Genomic DNA, 25,000 nt, shown 5'->3' on the forward strand with positions numbered 1-25,000 from the left:
CTCTGCCCCTCCCCTTCCCTCTTTCCAAACTGTTGGCCTGTCTTGGCTATTTAGATTCTATATTATTATTTGCGATGAGAGTATCTTTAGGTGGGAAGCAGCGAGGGGTGAGGTGTTGGCTGTTTGTTGAAGTGAGAAGAATTAAACCAAATTTAATGCAATAATCGCTCCATTATGCTCGCCGCCTATGCTCTAAAGTCTTTCTTGACTTAAGGTAGCGATAATCACTATTATTGCCGTTACATAGGTACTGAAAAAACCCCAGAACTATTGGCTTGGAGTTGGAGTGTTTTGATTCTCTAATAATAATATGTTGATAATATATTATAAAATGGACTTTGGGTACTTGTGAACTTGTTTTCTGTTCCAGTTTTATTTATTTATTTATTTATTTATTTATTTATTTATTTATTTATTTATTTATTTATTTATTTATTTATTTATTTATTCATTTCTCTATATATTATGATTTTAAAAAAAATATTTATCCGTTTAACCTTATCGACACACACAGGCCAATATTTTTTTTACGCTCGACTACACCAACCTCTCTCTTTGTCCATGCCTTATCAGATCTCTGATAAACTGACATCAATGATATTATTGAACAAAGCACAAATAGCAGAGCAGTGACAAAAAACTCCCCGTCATCATTAGAACAACGCTGACCACGGATTATTAACCTTCTAGGGGAAGTAAAAAGAAGAGTAATATTAGTTTTCTGAGGTTATCTGATCAGAGAGATGAATGGCGTACCATGATCACCGATGTCTGGCACAGACTTGGTACTTGAAGAAGAAGAAGAAGAAGAAGAAGAAGAAGAAGAAGAAGAAGAAGAAGAAGAAGAAGAAGAAGAAGAAGAAGAAGAAGAAGAAGAAGAAGGGGGAGTAAATTTCGCTAAAAAGAGATGTTGCTAATTTATTTGATTAATTAATTAATTTTTTCTCTAACCTTCCCAGGAACCTGACCCACAACCGCCTGACCGCCATCACGGAACACTCCTTCGCCCACCTGGTGTCCTTGAAGTATCTGTTTCTGGACCACAATAGAATATCCAGGATTGATAGCGGGGCATTCAGAGACCTGGCCAAGGTTACTATGCTGTAAGTAGAACTTAACATATTTTGCTTTGGCTTGCTTACCTCAGACTGGGGTCCTGATATAATCCCAGTTGGACGAACATTTGCTGAGACCTGAGTGACGTCAACTTCGAACTATTTATAAATTGTATGCGCTTGGCTGAGAATCTCACAACATTGGCACCAGGAAGTGTAACGGACCAACACAAAATTATGTGTAACCTTAAACGTTTATAGTCTGGTTCATACAGCTTAGTGAGAAATACTCATAATATTCGGGGATGGCAAAAAAAATAAAATAAAACAACAAAAAAACATAACAAAACCTGAGTGACGTCATCTTCGTTCTATCTATTGGTTCACAATCCAGCCATCCATCCATCCATCCATCCATCCATCCACCCACCCATCCATCCGTCCGTCGTCAACCCAACCGAACCCAACCAACCTCCATACGTCAGCAACCGGAGCGTAGCAGTAGCAGTAGAACATTGCCTTGTTGTAAGTACGTGGTACCATAGTGCGTGGTACGTAGTAAGTAGTGGGAGTAGGGCGGCCAGGTGTTCGTTTCCCCGTCAATTCTTACTGGTACGTATATTGAGTGAATGCTTATCTTTCTCAACTCAACTGTGAATTATTTGCAGTTATGTGTATGTGTTGGCACGCTTGTGTGTCGTGTTGTGTGTGTTAGAGTGTGAGAGAGAGAGAGAGAGAGAGTGTGTGTGTGAGTGAGTGAGAGAGAGTGGGAGAGAGAGAGAGAGTGTGTGTGTGTGAGAGAGAGTGGGAGAGAGTGTGTGTGTGAGAGAGAGAGATATATAGAGAGAGAGTGCGTGAGTGAGAGAGAGTGAGAGAGAGAGAGAAGGAGAGAGAGAGAGAGAGAGAGAGAGAGAGAGAGAGAGAGAGAGAGAGATTTAACCAGCTAATTGCCGTACTCTGGAAAGTCACGTATTTAAGAAGTTGGCCAGAAAACTCGTCCTTCAAATATCGATCGATCTAAATGACCGTCATCTTCTCCAAATCTATCAAACCTGGGACCTCGCGAAATTTTATGTCAACACGTTGTTGTTGTTTTTGTTTTTATTGTTCGTGGTGGTGATGGTGTTGTTTTTTGATGGGGGTGGGGTGTGATGGTGATTTTGTGTATATATGTGAGTGTGTGTATGTGTGTGTGTGTGTGTGTGTTTGTGTGTGTATTTTAATAATTCATTTCAATCTCGGCTATTGTCCCATTCTTTTCCTCTCGCGTTTCCTCGATAATAGATGTGTGCGATTGGGGGGGGGGCGGCGGGGGGCGGTGAAGGTAGCCATTGTACTGCTGCCAATGCTACAGTAACAGTAACAGAATATTGAATTGTTATTCTATCATCGGTGACCCTGTCCCAGGCCTCAATCAAACCCATCTCTCGTCCTTTGTCACCTCTCGAGTGTTTGTTATTCTTGTCTTCTATCCGCGGGCCATTCGCCCTGTTTATTGTATTTTATCCGGAGGGCCTTCTTTGAAGAGGTATTGGATGGATACTGGTCACCGGTAACTTCCTGCCTCACGTGTCCAGAGATTCACTGCGAAATCGTTTTTGCCGCCACCTCTCGTTCTTCTTTGGGTCATACTGACTTTGACTTAACGCCTATCTAATCTGTATATAATAATAATATAACACGCGAGGATATTGTATATAATATAACACGCGAGGATATTGTATATAATATAACACGCGAGGATATTGTATATAATATAACACGCGAGGATATTGTATATAATAATATACGAAAAAAAAAAGAGCGCTCGATTGTCGAGTTGAACCAGACGTTTGATACTAGATAGGATGGTGATTGATCCCTCGCGAGAATAAATTCAAGGAATAGCGCATTAAGCATGGTTTCAGCGATGCTTTTGGCATGAGTCGTTAGTTAAGTTATGCAATTTTACTTTCTTTTCTATTCTTCCTTTTTTTTCTTTCTTTTTCTCTTTCTTTCTTTCTTTTTTTTTTTTTTAATTTGAAAAAAAAAAATCACTTTGAGTCATCCAGCTTCAAAAGGAACAACTAAACATTTTAGCACATCACATCGTTAAAGTGAAGTGGGATGTGTGAATTCTGAAGTACTGGTGGCTATACAAATATAGGAAAAGTGTGAGGTCTTATGTATTGGACCCTTTTTTTGTGGGGAGGGGGGGGGGGGGGTCTAGAACATAGCACCATAATACATGACGGAACCTCGGGATTGGATTGCTATGGTACTACTATAATAATATTATAGATCAACCATCAATGGTCTCGTGAGATTTTCTCGGGTACGCGTTATACACAGTACATAATATTACTATTCAAGTCCCAATTCTAATTCAGCACTCAGCACCCAACCGACTGGTCTATCCGCCGAGCCAAATATCTAATTCACCTCACCCAAAACGCGTCACTCTAGCCTACTCTACGTGTCTCACTATTCTCTCCCCCACTCCTCCCTTCCTCCTCCCCCCCCCCCTCTCTCTCTCTCTCTCTCTCTCTCTCTCTCTCTCTCTCTCTCTCTCTCTCCCCCCCCCCCCATTACCCTTTCACATCGACTTACTTTTTTGAATTGAGAATAAGGTGTGAAGTATCGCCTGTACAAATAGTGTGGGGGCCCAAAGCCCTCCTTACGGGAGACCGTTACCACTCGAGAGATTGAGGAGAGACACAGAGAGGTTGCTGACGGTTCTCAGGACGGGCAGGGCAGGGCAGGTCACCTTTTTTTTAAAAGCTTGTACCTGGACCAGACTTATAGTTTAGTTTCTGTCAGATCATAATGCCACGTAATTAATTTCTCTTATTTATCACAGTGATGTGTCTGGTTACATATTCATAATACCATGCCTGCCGAATATTACGAATTTTTCGTAATTTTACGAATTATAGACAAATTTCATGGCCAAATACATTTTATGGAAAATTACGAATTTTTAATTCTTAGTAATACTATAAATAATAATATTATATTAATAATAATAATAATAATAATAATAATAATAATAATAATAATAATAATAATAATAATAATAAGAAGAAGAAGAAGAAGAAGAAGAAGAAGAAGAAGAAGAAGAAGAAGAAGAACAACTACTACTACTACTACTACTACTACTACTACTACTACTACTACTACTACTACTACTACTACTACTACTGCTGCTGCTGCTACTACTATAATAATAATAATAATAATAATAATAATAATAATAATAATAATAATAATAATAATAATAATAATAATAATAATAATAATAATAATAATAATATTGTGGTTGTTCTCGTACACACAATTTCAGAAATTACGAATTTCCTTGTCAAATTACTAAAAATTGACATAAAAATTACTAAATTTGAAGTTTTCAATTTGGCAAGTCTGTAATACTAATTCTCTTCACATTGTGAGTATTATAACGGTGTTAATTGGAACCCAGCACAGGCCGCATCGTTGTTACTCTCTTTGTGTGAAAATGGTAAGATCTGATTATCAGGTTTGAGAAGAGCGGCAACCCTGCTTCTCTTCCCCCCCCCCCCCCCCCCCCCCCCCCCCCCCTCCTTGACTTTATTCTTTGATAAGTAAAAGATGCTTTCTTGGGTACAATGACTAATCTTGATAGTCATTGAGTTGTGATCATGGCATATATTTTTTTATCTGAACTCATACACACAGAGACAAGTAAAATGACTCTATGCTATATGGGAGTGGGGGTCGGAGTGGCATGTCATGGTTATTCAAATAGCAAAACTTTTGTTTTGTTTTTGTTTTTTAAAATAATTTGATTGTCATTTTTACGCTGCCATCCAACCATTCAACATTGTTATCAATATAGCAACATTATGGAGTGCATTTAAAGCAAAGGAAAAAAAAGGCTCAATTCATTGTTATCATCATCATCATCATTTCTCTCTCTCTCTCTCTCTCTCTCTCTCTCTCTCTCTCTCTCTCTCTCTCTCTCTCTCTCTCTCTCTCTCTCTCTCTCTCTCTCTCTCTCTCCCTCTCTCTCTCTCTCCCCCTGTTATAATCATCATTAACTTATATTCTGCGTGATTTCTTTTAAAAATCAGCTTCAAAAATGATTAAGTGTCTTTGAATTTCCTTTATTTCATCATCCAGAAATCTGAACTACAACGAGATATCCTGGGCCATGGAGGATTTCCCAGGTGCCTTTCGAGGACTGTCAGGTCTGACGAGGCTGGGGCTGCGTCACAATGAGATCCGATCTGTTGCCGTCCACACATTCTCTGGACTGCCAAGACTAAGGCAGCTGCTACTCGAAGACAATGATATCACGTCGATGAAGGAGAATGTGTTCGAAACACTACGCAATCTGAGAGACTTGTAAGATTATCCTCTTTTATTTATGCAACCATGCATTTGAGTGTATCCATTACTTTTAGCAGCGATAATGTATGGGAACAATATGGTTACAGACTGCGGATTAGTATAATTTATGCAACCATCTGAGTGTATCCATTACTTTTAGCAGACATCCTGTAATGGGAACAATGTGGTTACAGACTGCAGATTATTATAAATTATGCAACCATCTGAGGGTATCCCTTACTAACATTTTAGCAAAGAACCTATATTGTCGTCAGCCGGATTACAGACTAGTCACAGTGATATATAGCTCTGGACTTTATTTCTAATCTTTGTAGAATTGCCTGAAGTCTATATGGAATTTTTTTTTACCATTCTATTTCTATCATCTTCCTATTTACTGGCCTGAAATTATCTGAAAGTGTCGCAAGCGTTGTGAAACCCCTAAAAATTCGATCTCTTTTTATGTTTATTGCTCTTAAAGCAAACATAAACACGTGTGTCCTAAATTCCTAAAAATTCACTCTTATGATATAAGTTAGTATGCTCTCAAATGTCTCAAACATTTATAACTCATTTTTATAATTATTTCCTTCACTGTTGATTAAAAAACAAAAAACAAAAGAAACTAAAGCCTATATTAAATTTTCTATCTGTCCAGGCGATTCAACACCAGCAAGCTGTTTTGTGACTGTCACTTGTCCTGGCTGCCAGTTTGGCTCCAACACAATGGCCTCCAGACCAATACTCACGGTACCTGTCACCATCCAGCTGTCTTGAGAGGGGTTGACATGTACAAGGTGGATCCACAACAACTTACTTGCAGTAAGTATTTTTGAGAGAAAAGCGTATTGAAATAAATACCCTGTAATGAAGAGACAGAATTTCTTAAAAGTTTCTCAAGTTTCTATTTGATTACAATGAAAGGCCTAGTCTAGCCGTGTTCATCCAGATTGAGTAGTAACAGCGAATTGCCAAAGCCTGCGTAATATTTACTGTTACTCATCTGGAAAGATAGTATGCTCTTGGCTAAGAAGTTCACAACATTGCCATCTGGAAGTATAACTGGCCAACACACAAAACTGTGTGTAATCGTGATCGTTTATAGTCTGGTTAATACAGTTTAGTGAGAATAAGTCATAATCGCGGATGGCAAAAAACAATAACAAAGACCTGTGATGTCAACTTCGATTAGTAAAACTACAATGGATCTTATTTTTCAAATCTCATTTTTTTAAAAGTATTCATTCTTATTTGTTTTTTTTTTCTCTTTCTCTCAGCCAAGCTGCCCAAGCCTGTCATCCTAGATAGCCCCAAGTCAGGCAATGGTTACAAGGGAGAGAACCTGACACTGAGCTGTACTGTGGGAATGTCTGGTGACAACCAGCCTGTCATTCACTGGAAGAAAGACAGTATGGTATGTACACACCCCCCCCCCCCTCTCTTCCTCCAACAGTTGATTAATAAATATATAAACATTGTTGTGCTTTCTGGAATTGGGTTGTACCGTAGCCATCGTTGTGTTATAGCCTGATACTGAAATCCAAAAGGACTGGCAGTTTGACGTCATTATTTGGTTTTTGCACCGCTTAGTGAGTTGTCGTTAGTAGAGCTCATGGAAACAAGTTATTTCATTGGTTGAACTATTGAATACAACTCACGATTGGTTTTCTTTTGTGGCCGAAGACTGGCATTTTGACGTCATTTTTTGGTCCGTATCAGGCCATGACTTTACGAAGGCCACGGTTGTACAGATGTAGAACTTCTGGTTTCTATGGAAGTATATTGTAAAATCAATTAACAAGTCCTAAAAATTCATTATACACTGATTTCTTTTTACTTTAAAAAAAAAAATGTAAAGTGAATTTCTTTAATTATAATTACTGTTGTACTTTGTAATATTTAGATATGATCTTTTTCCAAATGATTATGAAGAATCGTAGATGACATCAGCTCTTTCATCTGCTTTATTGCGTTTTTTTTCCCCCACTCTGCGTAAACATTTTTTTTCTTGTTTTAAAGTACGGTCAACATTTTAAAATCATGAACAGTTTTACGGATGGACAGTAAAATTGAAATTTCCCTATTTAAAACTCTATCATCATCAATCTTTCAAATTTCAGCCTCTTGGTGATGAAGGTATGGAAATTGTATTAAAAAACATTATTAAAATTGAAATTTCCCTATTTAAAACTCTATCATCATCAATCTTTCAAATTTCAGCCTCTTGGTGATGAAGGTATGGAAATTGTATTAAAAAACATTATTAAAATTGAAATTTCCCTATTTAAAACTCTATCATGATTAATCTTTCAAATTTCAGCCTCTTGGTGATGAAGGCATGGAAATTGTAGCCACAACCGATGGTGAGGTGAGCCGTTTCACAGCCTACCTCCGTCTAGTCGATATCGATGACTCAATGGGAGGAAGTTATCAATGTATGGCCTCCAACGACTTTGGATCTGTCTTTTCACAAAAGGCCTACATCAATGTCTATGGTATGTTGAAGTGTTTTTTCACTATCAGTTCAATTACATTCAAAGTTTTTTTATTGTACATTTTTGATTTTGCTTTAAATTTTAAGGTTAAGAAAAACCTACAAGTACATAGTAGTTTTCCATCTGTTTCTCACCTCAAATTGCTAAATTTAGCTTTTTATATTATTTTGATACGTCTCGTGAATCATAAGCTTTCGTATTGAAGGAGGTGCCTCCCCACTGGTTTTCACTCGCAATGTTTGCCATAGCGAAAGTTTTCTTACCAATAGAGTTAAAGCAATTCAGAGCAGTTTTTTTGTTATTGTTTTTTTTTTTTTTTTAAACACATATTTCAAATTGAACTACACAATATGATTGTTAAAACTGGTATTTTACATGTTTAATAAATATTTGGCATTAAGAATGTACATTATTATTTCTCCTCTACAATTATTTTTTTCTTCTTACTATAGTGTACCCATCATTCAGCAAAAAGCCAAAAGATGTCACAGTGAAGGCAGGGAAACCAGCAGAATTGAAGTGTGCTGCCACAGGTAAACCCCCTCCTGTCATCTCCTGGCAGAAAGATGGAGGGGTCAGCTTCCCAGCAGCTAGGGAGAGGCGAATGCAGGTGTACCCTGATGATGACAGGTTTTATATCATGAACACTCGGCCGGCAGATGAAGGCGTCTACAGTTGTATGGCCAAGAGTGAGGCTGGCATGATTGTCTACAATGCCACTGTAACTGTTTTAGGTAAGTTTGGTGGATCACCGAACATTAGGAAGGTTTATATCAACCCCCCATCCCCCTTTCCCTTTGTTGGAGGGGATAATAAAACCAAAAAAAAATAAAAACTACAAAAAAGACAACCTTCAAAAAAATAAGAAGGAGATGGGGGAAACTAAAGGAAAACAAACCCAAAACTTCAAAATAGAAAAAGAAATAAAAGAAATATAAATTAAATAGCACATATCTACCACATTACATGAGTTGTAATCCTAAGTAATAGCATCACAGATTGTTTCTTAATGAATTTGGAGGAGCGGTCATTTAATGGAATAATGCTGTTATTGATAAGTACATGACACTGGGATCACGATCCTCTTTTTTTTATAATCTATAATCATCTCCTTAAATATTTTATCATCAATCCAAACAGTGATCAACCATTTAATTTTTTGAAATTTATTTATTTATTTATTTATTTATTTATTTATTTATTTATTTATTTATTTATTTATTTATTTATTTATTTATTTATTTATTTATTTATTTATTTGTTTATATATTTATTTATTATCTTTCATCTACCACAGAAACACCAGATTTTGTCCAGCCCATGCAGAGGAAGAAGAATACAAGACAAGGTGAGACGGCAGTGCTTCAATGCATGGCATCTGGTAGTCCTCAGCCAAAACTTCGGTGGATGAAGGACAATAAAGAATTGCTGGTAAGTTGGGTTGGGGAGATGGAAGACATTCATCACATTGATTTCGTTTTTGATATAGATTAAACTTGGAATTTAATAGAATATTAAAAAATGACATTATGAATTAAGCCCTTTTCTTTTCTTAGCGTTAATTGCACTCCATAATGTTGCTATATTAATATTTTCACATCCAGATTGACTATAAAATGTAGAAAGAATATTCTGGTACATTATGTATTATTTTGATAAAAATTTTCCCGAGCATACCACTTTTTTAGCAGTTATATCCAAATTCCCCTTTTAGATGAATACCTTTTTACTTCCTTCCTTTAGAAATAAGATGTTCAACTTCCACCTATGGGTATATTATATGCGTTACCTTTATTGGCAGGACGAGGAATGTTTTGTTTTTTGTTTATTTTAAACCCTCGTCCTAGAACAATTTTGTTGAAATCAAATCTAATTCTTAGTCTTAACAATAATTAAGATTTTCTTCTTTTATTTATTTTCGTGATAGGTGACACCCCGTCATTTTTTTACTGTGGACAACCAATTGCTTGTGATCGTCGACACCAAGTCTTCAGACTCTGGGGTCTACTCATGCCGCATGTCCAACTCACTGGGTACAGCAAGAGGAACCACCAAATTACAGGTAATGGCTCTTATATAGCCTTATATCTCCTGCTCCTCATCATCGTCGTTGTCATCATCATCATCATCTTCTTCTTTTTCTTCTTCTTCTTCTTCTTCTTCTTCTTCTTCTTCTTCTTCTTCTTCTTCTTCTTCTTCTTCTTCTTCTTCTTCTTCTTCTTCTTCTTCTTCTTCTTCCTCTTCCTCTTCCTCTTTTTCTTCTTCATCAATCTCCTCTCCCTCTCTCCTCTTCTTTTTTTTTCTTCTTCCTCTTCTTCTCTGCTCTTATTCCTGTTCCTCGTCATGGCTTTTGTCACTGTTATTCTCAAACCCATACTTTTCAGAATTTGTCTTATTCATACACATGCTTTGAACTACTATGTTATTTATCCGTTTGTAGGGCAATATGGTTTTAATGATATCTCGTATTCTTATCATCATTTTCCTAGGTCCTATCTGCATCAGGAGAATCCAATGAGGACAGTGGCGACAGTTCCTTTGGACTGGACGATGAATCAACCACTACTGGTATCATCATCATAGCTGTGGTGTGTTGTGTGGTTGGCACATCTCTGGTGTGGGTCATCATCATCTACCAGACCAGGAAAAGACACGAGGTTTACAGTGCCACTCCTACTGGTAAGTCAGAGATCAAGCCCTTGAGGACAGGCTGTGCGGCTATGTGGTCTTGTGGTATGACACACGCTTTCGGATCAGAAGGTCCTGGGTTCGAGCCTCGCGCTCGGCGCATAGTTGAGTTCTTGGAAAAGGCTCTTTACTCACTTTCTGTCACTGTACTAAGGTGTAAAACGAATACCTGGCCGTTAACAGCGTTGTCTTTGTCTGAAAAATTGCAATATCGCCTAACAGGCAGCATGCCCTGTCCTACATGTTAAATGTTGCTGTTGACCAGGGACCCCTTGTAAAGCGCTTTGGGCACATTTAGTGGATATTGCGCTATATAAAGCTCAATTTTATTTTTATTTTATTTATTAAATTTCAAACTTAAAATCATAGCTTTCCCACAGCCTGACTGACAGATTAAGAGTTTAGAATATTAGTGTTTAGATAGCACAATATTCATTAAATGAGCTCTAAGCCCTTTACAAAGGGTAGGATATCTAACCAACAGGAAGAGGCATTTTTTTTTCTGACAGACAACACTATTGCCGCCTAAATATTATTTTACACCTGAATAAGGCAAGAAAATGTAATGAAAGAGCCTTCTCTAGGATTCAATTTTACAGTGCTTATTGCTGGATTTGAACTAGGGACCTGTAGTCAAAAGCCAAGTGTCGTATCACCAAACTACAAATCAATAAAAATAAATAGAATGACTCGTCTTTTTTTAAAAATTTCTTCTTTCAATTGACAATGTGACTAAGCCTGTTTTTAACAAAACAAGATATCATTTGAATTATTTTGATAACTCGCAGTTTTCTAGAGGGAACTTTCAGGACAGTAATTAACTATAATATATCCTTAGCCTTTTTGCAGATATAAAAAGCATTTTCTTCATTGTGGTCATAATTCTTCCATCACCTTTGCCAGATGAGACCACACTCCCTGTTGAAGTTCCCAGCTCAGGCTATATGTCCTCGGACAAGGAAGGGAGCTACACACCTGGTGGAGCACCTCCTGGCTATTACTACTACCAAGGTGAGTGGATCATAACGCTGGTGATGTGGTTGTGGTAGAGTGTGAGTGTGAGCATTGGAATGCATCCCGACTTCTTTTGTTGATGTTTTAATCATCATCATCAATATTATTATTATTTGGCAAGGGACCCTTAGTAAATCACTTTGAGCTTGTTTAGCAGTTATTATGCTGTATAAAAAGCTCACGCTTTTTTTTTTATACTTCTTCTTCTTCTTCTTCTTCTTCTTCTTCTTCTTCTTCTTCTTCTTCTTCTTCTTCTTCTTCTTCTTCTTCTTCTTCTTCTTCTTCTTCTTCTTCTTCTTCTTCTTCTTCTCCTTCTCCTTCTTCTTCGTCTTCGTCTTCTTTTTCTTCTTCTTCTTCTTCTTCTTCTTCTTCTTCTTCTTCTTCTTCTTCTTCTTCTTCTTCTTCTTCTTCTTCTTCTTCTTCTTCTTCTTCTTCTTCTTCTTCTTCTTCTTCTTCTATAAAATCAATATCACTACAACTATCAATTCTTTACTCTCATCATTATTGTCCTCTTTGAATCTCAAAATCAGATTACCAAATGAAAGAGTCTGGGTATGAGTCATCATCAGGTCAATACCGTGTCAACAACGGGCACGCACGCACCATGGCCATGTTTGCCCATGACGATGATGACGAAGACGACCAGAACCCGCCTGTGGTCACCGCAGGTGACAGGTTGCTGCAACAAATCAGAGATGGTAAGTTGAGTCTGTGATTAAACAGCTGGACTTTGTGAATTATGTATGTGTTTATTTTTCTGCTTTCTATGGTTTTGAAAGGATTAAATATTTTAGTTTTATGTCGTCGTCTGTTTAGAGTGCAGGTTGGGGCAAAGAATTTTTCTGAAGAGGTTTGCAACAATCAACAATGCCATTGTCAAATGAACATTTATTAACAAACAATAATATACGATTTGAAGGCGCTACAAAACATGTAGTCCTGTGCATACAAAGTGAAAAATTAAAATTAAAAATTTTATTTTTAAAAAGCCTTTTGAATACGGATTGCCTTAAGACCACATTTAGAATCAAATAATCACAATTATTAATATTATTATATTATTTTATTATTATTATCATCATTACTATCAGTATTATTATCATCATTATTACCACTATGTTACTTACTTTTTTTCGCCTATTACAAGAGCTGAAACCTAACAATAATTGCCTATTTGGACAATAAAGATTATTATTATTATTATTAATTTGGTTCAGGATTAAATTTTTATTGTTATGATATGATTACATTTAGTTTCAGGATTAAGTAGTTGTTATAATGTAATTCTTTAGGTGCTGACTGAGCTTTATTTAAAAAGTATTAAGAGCTTTTGAGACATTTCTTGAATTATTTAATTCAGAGTTAAAGCAAATCGTACTCACAGATATAGGCTGTACTCTCCTTATATTATCTAATTCAATTGAATTTTGTTTGTGCCTAGGTCGTCACCAATCCAAGACCAGTCTTCATTACCCAGCCAGTGATGGTGAGGACACCATTGGCAGTCGGCACAGTACCAGTAGTGGTCAGCACAGCGGTAGCAGCAGCTCTGGACCTCCTAGCAGCCACAACTCGGGTGGTCAAGACCATCAGCATCATAGTCATCCAAGTCACCACCAACAGATTCAACATGTTCCTCTACAGCATCATCATCCACAACACCCATCAACAATAGATTCATCATCGTTAGCATCTCCACCTCAACATTTACAACCTCTTACAATTGTAACCAAATCTTCAGGTGTTGCCTCAGCAGATGAGGATCACAATGCAATCCACTCCCTCCCGTCCTCTCCCTCCCATCACCCCAGCAGCAATGACAATAATTATTACCTCCCCCACCCTTCACATTGTTCTTCTACAACTGGAAGAATAACCCCAGCAGCAGCATCAACATCATCATCATCACAGCAGCAGCTTCATCATCCTTCCCACCATCACCACCACCATCATCAACATAATCATCCACATTCACAACAGCAGGAAGGTCCAGTCCATTTACAAACTTTTCATCCAACTAAACAACCAACGAATCACGATAGGTTAAATCGCAGCATTTCAACAAATTCATCTTTGGGAAGGAGAAAAGAAGAGAAAGCCGATGACAGAGACGGTTGTGGTTATGAAAACTGTGGTGGTGTCAGTTGTGATAGTAATAATATTCATAATAATTATAATGCTAACAATACTTCTATGTCATCTTCTAATTTGTATTTGGGGAGAAATGGACCCGCTGGTGCACTAAGAGAAAGACACCATAGTGATTCTTGTGATAATAACAAAGACTTAGAGTACGAGCAGCAACAACAACAGTTGCGCTCTTACTCTCCTTCGTCATCATCAACTTCACCCTGTGCTGCTTGTCAAGCTTTGAGAGTAGCGGGACAAGGAGGTGGAGTTCCTTATAACAAAAACAGCAGCAACAGCCTTCGTCAAATCAGGTCTCCTTCATCATCATCTTTCTCACGCAGTGATTATATTATACATAACAATTGTGTCGTCCCTCCATCATTACCATCGTCGTCCACCCCGAGTCAAAAATACAATCATAATCACCAGCAAGGTGCGTTGCCACCAAGCTACGACAGTTGCATTTTGCCGCACAATGAAAGACTAGCTGCAAATGCATTACCATCAACGATATCATCATCCTCATCATTGTCATGTTCATCCCCATCTAAGCACCCTAAGTCTTTGTGTACAGACTGTAATATTAATTCATCCGCACCAACATCGTCACTACCATCCCATAACAAAAACCATCACCATCCCTACCACCACCACCACACACTATCATCGTCTTCACCTTCAACATGTTCTCACTGTGGTGACTGCTCTACCTCCTCCTCACCCCGCCCACCTCACCACTCTCACTCAAGATCCCCGACTCCTTCCACTCAACATCAACAACAACAACGGCAACCCTCAACACAATGTAGTAGTTGTAGTGGGGGGGAAGCTGCTACTGGTCAGTCATCATTTTCTCCATCTAAACCAATGAGAGGAGGGGCTAGAACCCGATCCTCTAGCAGTGTAGGACAGGGAGATCCAATGTACTTTGCTTACCAAGACCAAGACCACCACTCATCAGGCCAGTGCAAAGGTACAGTGTAATGTTATGTTTCTTTCTTTCTTTTTTATTTCCAAATACATCACTATCAATTTGTCTATCACTCTCAATCGATCGAACCATTTCTAGCTACCAATCTATTTTCATCTATCTCTCTCTATCTTTATTATTTTTCTTATTGTCTCTTTACTTCTTTTTCAGTAAAATTTAACCTTTTTTGTATAGGATTTGCACTCATTTTAATTTCATTGTCCAATGTCTATCCCTTGCTTTCTAATATTTCTGATATATATATATAGGACGAGAGACGCATGTGCACAACCAACATGATGTTCTCTCTCTAATAACTTTTCCACCGGTGACGTCACAGACTATGGGTGACGTCCAATCAAGGGACGCTACTCTTCCGCTAATCTCATTCCCTATATATACAAATCCTTGATTGTCTTAGTATTTCTCAGTCTGCACCTTGGGGGTTTATAATATAATATAACATCTTTTTTCAATAAATGAATATCTTTTAACAAAGTAATGAGTAATCAAATCATCATTCTTTGAATGGTTAAGAAAAGGAAGCGTGTTATTTATGCTGTATGATGTATCATTTGTAAAGATCAAAGAAAGTCAAATTGGTGATCTATGTCTCATAATATAAGTATAAGAAGATAAAGATCAATTTGATATGCAATGCTACATTATTTTCAAAGATTTGGGTAAACAATATTATTATTATTATTATTATTATTATTATTATTATTATTATTATTATTATTATTATTATTATTATTATTAATTTTAATTAACCCTAAACACCATTTTAAGGAGTCAATAGTTCACAATACTCAATGTGCTGCTTTTGAATAATACTTTTAACTAACTCTTCAGAGCATTAACTCTCTCGAGTTCACCATGATTGAAAATCAAATTTGTTTGATTTTCCATGAACTGGAGAGAGATAATTATATAAAAATAAATGTTAAAGCTCGATGATGGTAATTTATTTTTAAAAAAAATGTTTTGACATGTTCAAGCCTTGGAATGATTTTGATTCGATCTTTTTATTCCACCTTTCTCCAGATTGTGGTCCTTCAAAATGAAAGTATTTTCGAACAGTATCCCAAATTCCCAAGAACATAAAAGAAAAGTAGCAGGTTGCTTCGTATTGAAGAGGATGAAGAATTGTGTCAATCACCAAGCCAGACAACTTGAAATACTTCTGTATAATTATTTGATGACCTCAGGAAAAACTATAATCGACTGTCTTCCAATCTACAACTACATCGTTATCAACCATGACAATAAAATGGCCTTTAATAATTAGTACCCTGCCTCATCTTTATCATTATCATCATTATCACCATGAGCTTTGTCACTGTCATCACATTTTCATTTAAAATCTATCATCACTATCGGATGGTCAAAGATAACAACTTGATTTAGGAATTAAGGATATATTCTGACAGATATTTGCTGACTGAAATGTCAAGAAATAAAGCCATGATCCTGGTTATTGTCAATCTTCCTCTGTAATTCCCATCTTAGTTATCATCACATTTTATGGATTGGATTGTTCCACATCTTAAGCCGTGGTGTGGATAGGAGTTGTGAATAATCCCATCCCAGAATCTCTTGTTGTGAATTATCTAAAAATAATCATTCACTTTTTACTTGTTTTGAAGATTTGGGGGAGTCTTCAGAATTTTGACAAATTTGTTGAATTTAAGAAATTTTTCCCCCATTTCATTTTAATCCACAAAACTGAAAATGATTGAATTTTATTTTATGCCTAATTTCTATCATTGACTGGTTATGATTGTAGAGCTTAGAATTATCTTCAAGAGATAGTAGTGAGTAATAGTAATTGCAATGCACCTGAAGCCATTGTCGATTAAAAAACGGTATTACACAGTATTAGTATTAGGTTAGAGTGAACTCAAGCTCCACCTGTAGAGGGTTAGGGCAGGAATTCAATCACAAAATGTGACCCATAGCCTCAAACTGGTATTTTGTCAGGGTTAACTAGTCAACTGTTGTACTCTAGTTAGAAAGTAAATAATAATGTGAAATTTATTGTAAGCTTCAATTTAATTACTAAAACAGATCAAATGAACAGCAACATTTACATTATCTAGTTAGAAAGACAAGTATTTAAAATTTGGTCAGAAAACTTGTGTTCCAAATATCGATCTATTTAAATGACCCTCATCTTGGCAAAGACGCTCAAATCCGGGACAACGGGTGAGGTGCTACAATTTGAAGTGAAAATAAAAATGATGAAAAGGGATTTTGTCATCTATGAAAATAGAATTATTCTTTGCGACCAATTTAAATAAAATTTCACGATTCAGATCCAATCTTCAGCATCATCTGTTTCACACTGAATTGTTTCCAGATTGAAGTAGTTTAGTGGGTCACAAATGATAAATCTGTAACTGTTTTATGAAAAGCTTTAACAAATATCAAACTTCCCATCTTGGGGGATGGTGGAAGTTTCCAGTTTATATTAAAATTAAAATGTAAATGGCATTTTTATTAAATTTTTTTCAGGCAGATTTATTTTTTTATTTGTGTTTCGTTTTCCCTTTAGATTCTTCCACAGACCTTAAGAAAATGTTATTGGAATTTTAAGAGTTCGATTGACCTGAAAAATTGTCGACTTTTAAATGTGAATACTTATCCACATGTACTTAAGTAGTCAGATAATTGGATCATCGGCTCAGACATCAATCCGTGCTGATGGTTTTCCTCGGATCACTCCACAATTTTGGAGTCGGAGAAAGAATTTCCTCCTTTTAAAGAATTACATTTCCTGCAATGATTTGTTGTGGGCGGGTGGTTGGATGGGAGCATCACCCTTGAATCATATACCTATGATGTTCGCATGGGTGTACGATCCGATAGTGATGTCGTTTCTTCTTCTCTTTACTAGCCTATCCTGCTTCTTTGGTTTGTGATTGTATTTTTGACAGGGGATATTTTTTTTTTCTGTAAATCTTCTGCCTGTTTGTTCTTGGTTATTTATAATTTAGCTTATGATATCTTTAGGTTATGATTTTGATTTACATTTGTACTATTTTTGTTAGATTGCTTGTTTTTTTGTTTCAGCGGTCTCTCATATAACCTCAATTGTGTTGGAAGAGACCTAAAGCAACAAACAAACAAACAAACAAAGATTTGTTGTGGAACAAATAGGTGGATTGAAACAAAGTCTGCATCTTGGGATTGAATTAAAATCTGCATCTCCTCAATAACAATTCATCTACTCCCACCCACTATACACATCACATCATACCTGCATGTCAAAACAAGGGTCAACAATGATCTCGTTATGAGTTTTATTTAAGTGATCTACGTCATTGGCAAAGTGTTGAAAGAACTTGCTGATGAAGTCACTGGCGATCTGCATAATTATTTTGCTAATGAGGTTGATTAAAATTTATCTCATTTCCCTGAGATCACGTTTTCATAAGTATTCATCCTTTCTTGTCCTTGCTGTCATAAGTGTCTGGCTTTGGCCTTTTATAAGAAATATAAAATAAAAGACGACGATCACCGTTGAGGAAGACAGTTTTACATATTAAGCATTTTTCGAATAATGTGTGTAAATTTGTGTAGATTTTTAATCATGACGAATTTTTAATGAATGAATATTATATATTCATTTTTTGAAACACGGGTTTATAATGAATGTTTGAAGTTAATGAGTGACATATTATGTATTTGAAACTAAAGTTAGTGATTACCATCATAAATTTTATTTATTGTTGAGTACCAATTTTTTAACCTTTGAATATGTCTTATTGTCTTACTATTTTCTCAACCCCTGGTTTTAAATTTTAAAGATAAACTGCAGTTAAAGTTCAGCAAATTGTAACGGTTTCGAGGTATTCATGCATGCCAAAAAAGAAAAAGAAGACAAAATTAAGTAGATTATTAAATGTATTCATATATTATTGTGAATTTATAGAGAGTTCCAGGGGCATTCTATTTCATGTATTATGCAAACCTTTCACTTGTAAAGATTTAATCTGTATATTCATTTTTTTTTTGGGGGGGGGGGGGGGGGGGGGGGAAGTTAGCCAAATAGTTCTGATTTTTCAACCATAGTGAAAAAGCGTAAAATATACGTTTTATATATACTGGTTTTTGTAGCAAACAGAAAAAGGCTGCGGCAACCCCAAAACATTTTAAAGTGATATGTCATGTAACTAAGGATTATACTGATTGGGTGTTTAAAATTTATTTTAGATTTTCCTTTCAAATTATATATAGTATTCTTTTTTTTTTCTTTTTTTTTTTCCATTTGGCAGGGTGGTATTTGAGTAAACATGAAATAGTTTGATCCTTGAAAGGAAATTTAAAATACGTTCTTGGTCTGTTTGCAGCCAAATTATTATTGCCAGTTGATTTGTAAATAGAAGATTGTTATTGATTCGAAAATGGTCACAGATTGTTGAAAAATTATTTTTTCATTATTTAAATTTATTTTATAGAACATAGTCTTTTTTTTGTTTGTTTTTTTTGGGGGGGGGGGGGGGTTTTAAAAATTGTTTTTGTTATGTCGCTCTCACCTAAAATGGCAGAATTATCATTTTGTTGTTGAGTTAATCATATATTGCTTCACACCTACCACTAAAACAAATATAATCAAGTAGATGTACAATGTTTTCAGGCCAAATTTAGATGTTTTTCTTACCATACTCAGATTTTGTAAACAAAAATTTTAGAGGAAAAGTGGGAAAAAGTGTTTTTACTTTAGTCAGTAATGAATTTGTGAACTAACTAATCTACGTTACGTCCAATCCAAAATATAAAAAAATATGAGAACTCCTTTTTTATATGTATGTAAGTCATGCAATCTAGGTTAATAAGGAATTTTTCTTGAAATTTTGGTTTTTCAAAATAAATATTATATTCGTTGAATGTGGTAGGTCTGATGTCTATGAAAAAAAGAAAAAACCTTGTGATCTGTACATATATACACTCTTAATTAGATGTATGTGTGTCTTTGTGTGTGTGTGTGTGTTTGTGTGTGTGAGAGAGAGATAGATTAGTGTGTATATGTGTACGTGTATATGGGTGTCTTCGTGTGCTCGCAGTTTCAGGGTTTTTTTTGCTACAAAGTGAAATAAGACGTGACTGAGTATATTTTATGTAGTCATCTTTCACACATGATTATAATATTATTCTTATTAAACACAGCATTTGAATGTTGATTCAAAAAAAAAAAAAAAAAAATGAGTTTAAGCTCTTGAATGAAGTTGAAAGAGTTATTTCCCCTTAGTTTTCTGCGTACTTACAAATTATGTCCCAGTGATGTATTTTACTTCTTTACCAATGAAATGACACACACGTGTTACTGGTGACATAAATAAATAAATGGTTGATCAGCGAAATCCACTCTAGATTGTTCCAAGTGTTTATGTGTGACCCACCGTGTCAATCGAGTCTCATGTCGGAATGAACAATGTGAAAATTAAAATCTAAAAAAAAAAAAAGATAAATAGATAAAAGGAATCTCTTTGCAAAGTACTCAGAATTAGGAAAATTACGTGTTTTGGAAATTTTTGGAGAGAAAAAAAAAATCGATTCTAATCAATGAAGACATTTCTTTATCTTTATCTAAAATTTTATTCTTTAAGCTTAAAATTAAATTTTTAGCTTCGTGTTCAACCCGACATGATACCATTTTGATGACCTGCCTACTATTACAAATATTCTGTAGAACTACGAATTTTCAGCCCAACTTTTCAGCTCAAATTTAAGCACTTCACCGTCATTAAAACTTATTAAAAATGAAGGTTGATCCCAGACCCAGACTGACTACATAATTCTTTTGGGGTGTTATTTAGTAACTTTTGCAGGTAAATTGTTGAGTTTTTAAGTTAACTATATTGACTACCATTTTTTTAATCTCCTAAAAATTAAGAATTTTTAAATTTTCAAGTTGGCAGGTCTGCATTTTGGGACGATTGGTCACAAGTATTGTATTTGTATTACTATGAAATCCTGTTTCAATAGCGGTAGTGGAACCTTCTAAAAATGGTCGTGAGTTTAGGTTAGGTTAGGTGATATCCTGCTACCTAATATTGTTATTGTTATTATTATTATTATTATTATTATTATTATTATTATTATTATTATTATTATTATTATTATTATTATTATTGTTATGGCTTAAATGATATCAATCATGTTGTTTAGTTTTTTTTTTTTTGACGTGGCCACTGCTGAGAAACTTTAATCCAAATCTGCTGATGAAAACTCGTGAAAGCATTATCGTTTTAAATATTGTTATTATTATTATTATTATTATTATTATTATTATTATTATTATTATTATTATTATTATTATTATTATTATTATTATTATTATTATTATCATTATTATTGTTATTATTATTATTATTATTATTATTATTATTATTATTATTATTATTATTATTATTATTATTATTATTATTACTATCATTATTATTGTTATTATTATTACTATTACTATTATAATTATTATTATTACTATTATTATTATTATTATTATTATTATTATTATTATTATTATTATTATTATTATTATTATTATTATTATTATTATTATTATTTTTATTATTATTATTATGCATTGGTTGTGAAACATGCTGGCTTAGTGCTGTGGTCTTTTGAACGAATTAAGATACGGGCAGGGCAGGCCGCACGGTTACGTGAAAACTATACTGGTCAGAGTAATAATAATAACTGTGTGAACGAGTCGAATGGTTGTGGACAAAGTAGATATTGTTATTCTATTATGTTATAGTGTTTAATAAACTATTTATTATCGTTAATAGTGCATCCATTTATTACTATGTGTATAATTTGAAATTTGTTATTTTTGTATGATAGCCCATTCTCCTTTTTACAATTTAAATACAAAATAAACCTATGAAAGTTGAAAACGAAATTGACATTCGTTGTTGTGTGTCAATCAGATTGTTTTAGATTTTGTTGTGTTGGATTTTAATATGTTTTGGGCCACAGTTGGATTTTCCTGGGGGGAATTTGTTATTGTTTTTTAGCTTGAGCTTTTTTTAAAAATATAACACAATATCCACTAAACGTGCTCTTGTTCGGACTGCTTTACAAGGACTGGGTTGGGTTCCTGACCTCCCATAGTGGGCAGGGAGGTACATACTGTGTCTTCTATCCCCCTATGTTTGTTTTCCAACATGCTTTCTGTCTTTCTCCCACAATGGGCAGGGAGGTACTTACTGCGTCTTCTATCCCCCTATATCTGTTTTCCAACTACTAGGTGGGGTTCCCGACCTCCCATAGTGGGCAGGGAGGTACTTACTGTGTCTTCTACCCCCCTATATCTGCTTTCTGTCTTTGTCTTGGAATGAGATTACTTAGTTTTGTCCTGGCCCCGGCATGTTGGCCTTACTGAGGGGGAAACAGTCGAATGCATAGTTATTGTTTTGGGAGGTGATATTTTTTTCCTTGTAAATCATCTCTCTGTTATGTATTATTATATTTGTTATTTTTAATGTATAATGAAATGTAAGCATTTGAGTGTATTTCTCTTTGTTGGATCTTGTGCTTGTGTCTGGGTGAGACTTAGGTGATCCCAGACTAAGTACAATGATGGTATGCTCTTGGAATCTACATCTGATCCCTATTTGTTCCCAGTTCCCCTATGTCTTCCTTTCTCTTGGGTGCTTTAATTGTAATTCTAGAACTTTCTACTACCCCATTTTCTTCCTTTTTACTGGCGCTGATATAACCTAAATGTGTTGCAAGCGCCGTAAAACCCTTAAAAACAAATAAAAACATTGTTTTCCAACTTGCTTTCTGCCTTGGTCTTGTAATGAGATTACTTGGTTTTATCCTGGTCCTGGCTGAGAGGGAAACAGTCAAATGTATAGTTAATTTTGGGAGATGATATCCTTGTAAATCATCTCTCTATTATGCACTGCATTATGTTTTCTTTATATTATCTATGATTTGTAAAACATTTGAGTGTGTTCCTCTTAGTGGGGACCTGTGCTTGTGTCTGGATGAGACTTTTAGGTGATCTCAAACTGAGTACACTGATAGTGTGCTTTTGGAATCTACATCTGTTCCCAATTTGAACCAATTCCCCTTTGTCTTGCCTTTTCTTGGGTGCTTTAATTTTAATTCTAGAACTTTTTACTATCCCATTTTCTTCCTTTTTACTGGCGCTGATATGACCTTAATGTGTTGCAAGCGCCGTAAAACCCTTAAATACAAAAAAAAAAAAAACCAAAAAAAAACATTCTGTCTTTGTCTTGGAATGAGATTACTTGGTTTTGTCCTGTCCCTGACCGGATACCCTGGCTGGGAGGGAAACAGTCAAATGAATAGCAGTTTTGGTAGATGATATTTTTTCCTTGCAAATCATCTCTCTGTTATGCACTGTATTATGTTTTGTTTATGTATTATATATGATTTGTAAACATTTGAGTGTATTCCTCTTAGTGGGGACCTGTGCTTGTGTCTGGATCAGACTTTTAGGTGATCTCAAACTGAGTACAATGATAGTGTGCTCTTGGAATCTACATCTGTTCCCAATTTGAACCAATTCCCCTTTGTCTGCCTTTTTACTTCGTTGATAAGACCTCAATGTGTTGCAGGCGCCGTAAAACCCTTAAAAACAAAAACAAAACAGCTTTACAAGGAGTCCATAGTCTACAGCAACGCTTAACATGTAGGACGGGACATGATGTTCCCTGTCAGGCGATATTACATTTTTTTTTCTTCCTCTGACAGAGACAACGCTATTAACAACCAGGTACTCATTTTACGCGTGAATATGCTGAGAGAATGTGAGTAAAGAACCATTTCCAATACTCAAAAAAGCACCGACCACTCAGGGCGGGACTCAAACACCGGACGCACCAATCCGAAAGCCACATAAGGCCACACAGCCACATTTCCTATTTCGTGATATATATTATTATGTTGATTTCCGTTTCTGCCATGAGTAGGATATTGTACACTTGGCCAAAGAATCTTCCCCAAGAGAGAAAAACGCAAGAATTTTTTATATATTTTTTTAATGGTATATTTTTTTCTTCACGAAACAAACATGACACGGAGGTCAGAACCCAAACATATTTCAATGAGACCTCCCAAGATAGCCAGGAGGTCACGCTGTGTCTTTTCTATCCCCTGTATCTGTTTTCCGAGTTGCTTTCTGTCTTTGTCTTGGAATGGGATTACTACTAGACTGGGAAGGAAACGTCTCTCTGTTATGTACTGTTTCATTAAAAAATATATATATAATGGTTTGTAAACAATTGAGTGTATTTCTTTTAATTTGGAACCTGTGCTCAGGTCTGGATAAGACTTATAGGTGATCTTAAACTAAGTGCACTGTCATAATATTATAATATTATATAATATCGACTGCATACGGGATCGATCTTGGTACCTTTACGTGTGAACCAACTAAATATAAAAAATGATATCTGTACATACAGAGAGATCATTAATTTACCAGGGGAAATATATCTCCCAAAACCAAAACTATACATTTGAGTTTTCCTCACAGCCTATGACCCTGACTCGGGGCAGAACAAAACAAAATAATCCCGTTCCAAGTCAAAGACAGAATAGGGGGATAGAAGACATCAGCAAGTGAAATCCCTGCTTATCGGATGTAAGAAAACAAAACAAAAAAAAACAAAAAAAAAAAAACAAATCCAGAACTTGAGGGTTAAAAGAACTGAAAGTTGTGAAAGAAGCAGAAATCCATGATCAATACGGCAGTGGTTTTGGCCAAATCTTAGTGTATTCTAATTCATCCTCGAACATATTTATGGTTGTGACATAACCCCTAATGTCGAACAGCTTATTTTGTTTATTTCCAACAACCGTTTAGCAGATGAGAAAATATCAAGGGAAGGGCAATAACTCATTTTTTCTTTCGAAATCAGATGAGGAGTACAGAGTTGATTACCCTGAATAATACGCATGGGGTCAAATCTCTCTCTCTCTCTCTCTCTCTCTCCTCTCTCTCTCCTCTCTCTCTCTCTCTCTCTCTCTCTCTCTCTCTCTCTCTCTCCTCTCTCTCTCTCTCTCTCTCCTCTCTCTCTCTCCTCTATCTCTCTCCTCTCTCTCTCTCTCCTCTCTCTCTCTCTCTCCTCTCTCTTATTCTTTCGCTTTTTCTCTCTTCTCTCTCCCTCTCTCTCAGTCTCCATCTCACTCTCGTTATCCCCATCCACCATCTCTCTCTCTCTCTCTCCCTCTCTCTCTCTCTCCTTCTCTATCTCTCACTCTTTCTCTCTCTCTCCTCTATTCATATATCTCCCTCTTTTTGTGTGTAAGAATGA

General features: G+C 35.6%; 1 protein-coding gene across 1 annotated transcript in view; it reads left to right on the forward strand.

The window, feature by feature from the left end:
• LOC144974568 (uncharacterized) overlaps nucleotides 1–18,210 on the forward strand; it is a 57,495-nt gene extending 39,285 nt beyond the window's left edge. The window contains exons 10-22 of the mRNA XM_078917567.1: nucleotides 960–1,103; nucleotides 5,193–5,417; nucleotides 6,061–6,224; nucleotides 6,680–6,816; nucleotides 7,723–7,897; nucleotides 8,350–8,631; nucleotides 9,195–9,328; nucleotides 9,825–9,959; nucleotides 10,387–10,576; nucleotides 11,489–11,596; nucleotides 12,130–12,297; nucleotides 13,041–14,702; nucleotides 15,747–18,210. Of these exons, the coding sequence (XP_078773693.1) occupies nucleotides 960–1,103; nucleotides 5,193–5,417; nucleotides 6,061–6,224; nucleotides 6,680–6,816; nucleotides 7,723–7,897; nucleotides 8,350–8,631; nucleotides 9,195–9,328; nucleotides 9,825–9,959; nucleotides 10,387–10,576; nucleotides 11,489–11,596; nucleotides 12,130–12,297; nucleotides 13,041–14,702; nucleotides 15,747–15,766 (3,544 nt within the window). The 3' untranslated portion in view covers nucleotides 15,767–18,210. The remainder of the gene's footprint in view (nucleotides 1–959; nucleotides 1,104–5,192; nucleotides 5,418–6,060; nucleotides 6,225–6,679; nucleotides 6,817–7,722; nucleotides 7,898–8,349; nucleotides 8,632–9,194; nucleotides 9,329–9,824; nucleotides 9,960–10,386; nucleotides 10,577–11,488; nucleotides 11,597–12,129; nucleotides 12,298–13,040; nucleotides 14,703–15,746) is intronic.
• Nucleotides 18,211–25,000: the final 6,790 nt, after the last annotated feature.

The sequence above is a fragment of the Berghia stephanieae genome, chromosome 6 (assembly GCF_034508935.2).
Source record: "Berghia stephanieae isolate SIO BIC M18660-M18661 chromosome 6, UCSD_Bste_1.3, whole genome shotgun sequence".
Taxonomy (NCBI): domain Eukaryota; kingdom Metazoa; phylum Mollusca; class Gastropoda; order Nudibranchia; family Aeolidiidae; genus Berghia; species Berghia stephanieae.